Below are 5,279 nucleotides of genomic sequence, written 5' to 3'. Positions count from 1 at the left end.
TTCAAGCCTCATTACTCGAAACGTACTTGATGAAAAAATGTTTATTTATAGTGTTTTGGAAAGCTCTCGAGATAAGCTACAAGAATATGCAAAAATATATAGGGTGTTCCATTTAAGAAATTGAAAATGATCTTCACGTAACCTTCATGTGACTCTTCAAGATCAAATTAATGGTACCATCTTATGTCCCCCTCGAAACCATACAACTTTTGTCTGAAACATCTTTTTCTAAAATTAAAAATAAGAAAGTTATTTGGGGTGGGGCATTAAAATGGGACACCCTGTATATATATATATACTAGCTGACCCGACAGACGTTGTCCTGTCTTTACTATAAATATTGAATTCGAATTGGTATAATTAATGGAAAAAAAATATTATTCAAAAACATAGTGTTTATTATTGTAATGCTCTATGATACACAACATTCTTCGTCTTATTTTCTGGTGCGTATATGAATAGGTTTGTTGGTATGCCAACACGGGAACAGGCGACATACAACTGGCCATGTAAAAAACATGAATTTTCAAGATTGATGCCACAAACATTTAGCGACTGTCCTTGCGATTTATTTATCGACATTGCAAATGCTAGTTGCACTGGAAATTGTAACCGTTTAAAGTCGAATGGCATGTCGTTCGGAATCAAAGGAATCCGTGGAATTAAAACGTCTTCGCCTTTGTACTTCCCTTTCAAAATTGTGGCCTCGATGACGTTGTTCATTAATTTTTTCACTGCAAGTCGGGTGCCGTTACAAAGACGTGGCTGGTTTATATTCCGCAACATAATTATTACCGATCCGATTTTTAATTGCAGATTATGAGGTGGTAATCCGGGCAATTCCAGCGAATTTAAGAATTCCGTTGGATAGTTGATAACATCATCTTGGTTAGTCGCGGAATCAATCGATTTGTATGTCATCAATTCGCCAGTTATCTTATTTTGAATTTGAAAATTCATTTCGTTGACATCGACGTTTTTTGCAGCCAATATAACTCGTTCGCTCAACCATACATGATTATTGTAATTTTGAGCAATGTTTGGGAAAACCTTATCGATGAGTTCGGTCTTTGATTCAGTAAAGTGACAAAAATTGGTAGGTAATGTAATGTATCCAGATGATAAGTCAACAGGTATTTTGCCATTACCAATATCGAGCAATTGTTTGGAAAAAACTTCTCCAGATTGGTTGTTCTGCAATTTGACTCTCATGTTCATATTTAATTTTAGCGTTTTAACGTATTTCCATAAAATGGACGACTTTAAACACGCGTTAATTTCGTCGGCTGGCGTTGACCGTGGTATTACTGGTAATGTTTGGCGAAAATCACCTGCCAATAAAATCATTGCACCACCAAACCGGTTTTGGTTCTTTCGTAAATCTTGCAACGTCCTGTCTAATGCTTCCAAAGATTTTTTGTGTGCCATCGTGCACTCATCCCAAACTATTAATTTGCTTTGCCGCAACACTTTGCTCATCGCAGAATTTCTAGAAAGGTTGCAAGTTGGAGTTTCATCTATTTGCATGTTCAACGGCAACTTGAGTGCGGAATGAGCTGTTCGACCGCCTTCTAACAACGTAGCTGCAATACCTGACGAAGCTAGTGCAAGTGCGATACCATTTTGCGATCTAATCGTTGCCAAAATCAATGATATCAAAAACGTTTTTCCAGTTCCACCAGGAGCATCTAAGAAAAAAAATCCGCCAGTTTCATCGTTTACTACTTTCATAATCGTATCGTAGGCATATTTTTGTTGCTCATTTAAAATAGGAACGTTTCTTAGAACGGTTTCTTTTAATGCTTCGGAATCATATTGGGTTTCACGTCTCAATTCTTGATTAAATGCGTCGTGCATTGGTCGATTAGGCGTTGTCATTCCTAATTGTATTAATCCTTTATTGGTAAGCATTAAGCACACGTCTTCAATTAAAATTAAAGCTTCATTGTGAATTTCTTCGTTAATTTGTAAATCTGGATTCGATGTTCTAAGTCGCTTCTGATGTAATATATCTTCGGCCATATGATCTTTATATTTGTTCCATAAATCTATCGGTGTTGATGGGAAGCACGTAGACAAAATTATGGAAAACAATGTTCGTATTTGTTTAGCATTTGCCGAAATTACAGCGTCTTCGAGAGTGTGGTCCCAATGAGTGTCATTCTCTAGCAATCCCAAACGTTGACAGGCTTCTCTGTATGTGCCGCATAATACACACATTAACAGTTCGCAGATGTTGGAATGATGTAGGGCCACGAACATTGACTAATAGTAAACGCAAATAAAAACACTCGTCTTGGCTGGGATGGACTGTGTATAGACGTCCTAGTGTATCGGTTGAAAATACTTGTGGGTAACCTGGAACTGGCTGTCCTTGTTTCTGTCGTTGAAATTTCTTTGACGATTGATTCCAGGTATAATATCTTGGCATTTCTGAATAAAGCAGTGTTCTGGCAAAGTCATCGTTCTGGCACATTTCAAAGAAGCTGGTCAATGTTGTCGATGGCGGCCTGTCAACCCGTTGTAATACGTTTTCCGTTGTGAAGTACACCCTTTGACCATTTTCCAGATGTACGGCCAAGTGAACAACAGTGGGGTATCTTTCATGTATAGGAAATGAAAAAATACGCCACATCGCCTCGTTACTACTAACATAGCGGCCTATTTGAAAATGAGTGATCTCATCGTTTGAATTTTCAGCAGCAACTCCGAACACAGCCATGTCACTACCTTTGTTCACGTACTTGCAGATATATTTTATAGATTTTACGGAATGGCAAAATTCGACATTTATATGTGCTTTAAATGTCTTGGAGAGTAATGGCGAAAACGGAACAACCCAACGATTATCAACTTCAATGTTCTGCTGATTCACTTTGACTATTGTTGACCTTCCATTGTCATCAGTGGATCGCCGGCGATAGAGTGGATAACCATCATTTCCACTAATAGTTTCTGTAACTAATTGTCTTGGAAAGCGTTTTGAACATTTTCCGTCAACCATACACGGAGAAATTGGATTTAATATTCCACCATGAATCATATTTTTTGTAACAACCTCATGTAACAATGGATCTTCATCTTTATTTGGAATTTCCGCCGATATCACATCATCGATTTCATTCGGTCTTATCCTCTCTACCAACCAAATGAGGATGTGTGCATGTGGCAATCCGCGTTTCTGCCACTCGACTGAATACATCCAACAGCGCGTCTCGCCAAACACGTGATGTTTAACAATGAAATCCATTAGTGATTTTAATTTTCTTTTGAACACTCTTGCGGTAATGTCGTGGCGATCAATGGGCGATTGACCAAAAAACAATTCTTGTCGAATTTCTGTCCATTGTGGATTGCATGTAAACGTTATAAACAAATCTGGTGTGCCATAATGACGGACATACGACATAGCATCCTGAGCGTATTCATGCATATGTCGCGGACTTCCGACGTATGTTGTTAGAATAGTTGTTCTGCCTACATTCTGTGCATTTCCGTCAGCATTGATGGCATCCCGAAGATGAATGTATTCCTCAGAACGGAGTTTTGCCTGATTCAACCTGATAAATGTCAATCGTTCAGTTTCAACTTTCACGTACATATCCACAGCATATTGGTGAAAGAGACGTCGACATTTTAAGATGTGATTGTCCTCATTTTCCCGAACCATCAGTCTATACGAATAATAATTCATTGAACTAATTTTTTTATTAGTTTCAGAACCTATAAACAAAATTCCGTGTTATAATAACACAAATTAACGTTGTGATAAAGGTTGAACTGAACGTTGTTTATTTACCTATAACTGGATCTATCTTTTTCATTGAAAAGTCATATCCATCTTCACCTTGCCAAAATAAGATAGGATATTGTAACGCATCATATGATCGATGTGTTTCTGACATACGCTGTAGTTGATCGTTACGCCGGTGTAAAACAATATCTCGGTTTTCTAAATTTTCACCCACGACAACAATAGCGACTTCATCAATTGTTGGCGCATTATAGCGTCTTGCGTGTTGTCCTGCAGGCGTCTTATCGGCTTTGATGACAATTTTGTGGTTATCAGATGGCATGCGGTCTAATGCAGTCGTGAATAATGTAACCAATTCGTTGTGTTGATGGAAAAACATTTGCAGTTGTTCCACAATTGGTCTTTTCACCAATTTATTGTGTGCACAACGTTGATCGACTTGTCTTGCTGAATCGCCCATAAAATAAATTTGCATAAATTTATATTCACTATCCTGCGTTGGCAATAAGGATCCTGTTAAATGATATATTTGTCCCTGAATCTGCAAAGGTAAACAGACAATAAATAGATGTAATGTAGGATATTGTCTATCGAATTGTTTGTACCAGCATGTTGCTATCTAGATATTTTGTCAGCACTGCCATTCCCCCATCAACTTTTCAAACATACTTACTTCTGGCTGCTTTTGGCTATTTACCGAACTCCAAACCTACTTTACGCTATTTCAATTGATACACCATTTCAACGTATTTTGCATCAGGCACGTGGTGGTAAAAGTTTATTGTTTTCAATATACTTACCTTGAAAGTTGGCATAAAATTTTCTTGAATAACTTTTGTTGCGCCAAATGACGTCATTTGAAAGCAATTATTGTATTGCTGTATATGAGTCAAAAAATGTATAGAAACTCTCCCATTTCCGGAAACCAATGAATGCAGAGGCTCTGGTGGCGGTACCAATGGCGTCAATTTCACTTTACCGCTCGCGCAACACAATCCAGAGGCTTCATATTTAAACTTAAATGCTTTACAATATTGACACACAACGTTCATTGATCCTATAGCAACGATTTGCTGTGAACTGTAATCGATTTCCACGTTATAATTAAATGCAGCTCGATAAGGGTTAAAAGCAACATTTCTATGCTGTTGATTTCGATTCCATCGATTCCGTTCAACTTCATTCCGCGTTTCGCGTTGCTCGTCAGTTTGACGTGCTCTTGTATGTCGCTGACTTGCAGCATTGCGAGTTCTGCGACTTATGTTTGTACGTCTAATTGCTGGCATTTTTAAAAACAAAAATATTGCTGGCAAAAATACTGAAAATAAAATAATATTCTATTGTATTCTTCTTTATATCAAGTCAATCAAAACAGTATATTTAAACCTATTTCTATAATAGGCGTGATTGCTCTTCACTTACCGTGATGATTTAACACTTCTCAAAAACTCACTGTATATTTGAAATGTAATTGCACGAAATGATAAATTAATTATTTATCCACCGACCCATCTGTGTTAAACGA

General features: G+C 37.4%; 1 protein-coding gene across 1 annotated transcript; it reads right to left on the bottom strand.

Moving 5' to 3' along the window:
• Positions 1-399: 399 nt before the first annotated feature.
• On the bottom strand, positions 400-4,997 carry LOC105254802. The gene is made up of 5 exons (XM_025408692.1): positions 4,891-4,997; positions 4,555-4,834; positions 3,800-4,295; positions 2,348-3,723; positions 400-2,265 (listed from the first exon to the last, which is right to left on the bottom strand). The coding sequence occupies exons 1-5, from the start codon at positions 4,995-4,997 to the stop codon at positions 400-402; spliced, it is 4,125 nt and encodes a 1,374-aa protein (XP_025264477.1).
• Positions 4,998-5,279: the final 282 nt, after the last annotated feature.

This window comes from Camponotus floridanus, unplaced genomic scaffold (assembly GCF_003227725.1).
Source record: "Camponotus floridanus strain SB8 unplaced genomic scaffold, Cflo_v7.5 scaffold220, whole genome shotgun sequence".
NCBI lineage: Eukaryota > Metazoa > Arthropoda > Insecta > Hymenoptera > Formicidae > Camponotus > Camponotus floridanus.
Note: the sequence above shows the minus strand (reverse complement) of the source record. Positions and strands in the feature narration are given on the sequence as shown.

Bases quoted from the DNA above. Each gene is read 5' to 3' on its own strand.
- LOC105254802 (XM_025408692.1), bottom strand. From the start codon at position 4,997: ATGCTGCAAGTCAGCGACATACAAGAGCACGTCAAACTGACGAGCAAC. The intron at 4,296-4,554 runs GTAAGTATATTG...TTACCTTTGCAG, and splicing joins ATTTTATGCCAACTTTCAAG to ATTCAGGGACAAATATATCA. The intron at 3,724-3,799 runs GTAAATAAACAA...TTTTGTTTATAG, and splicing joins AAAGATAGATCCAGTTATAG to GTTCTGAAACTAATAAAAAA.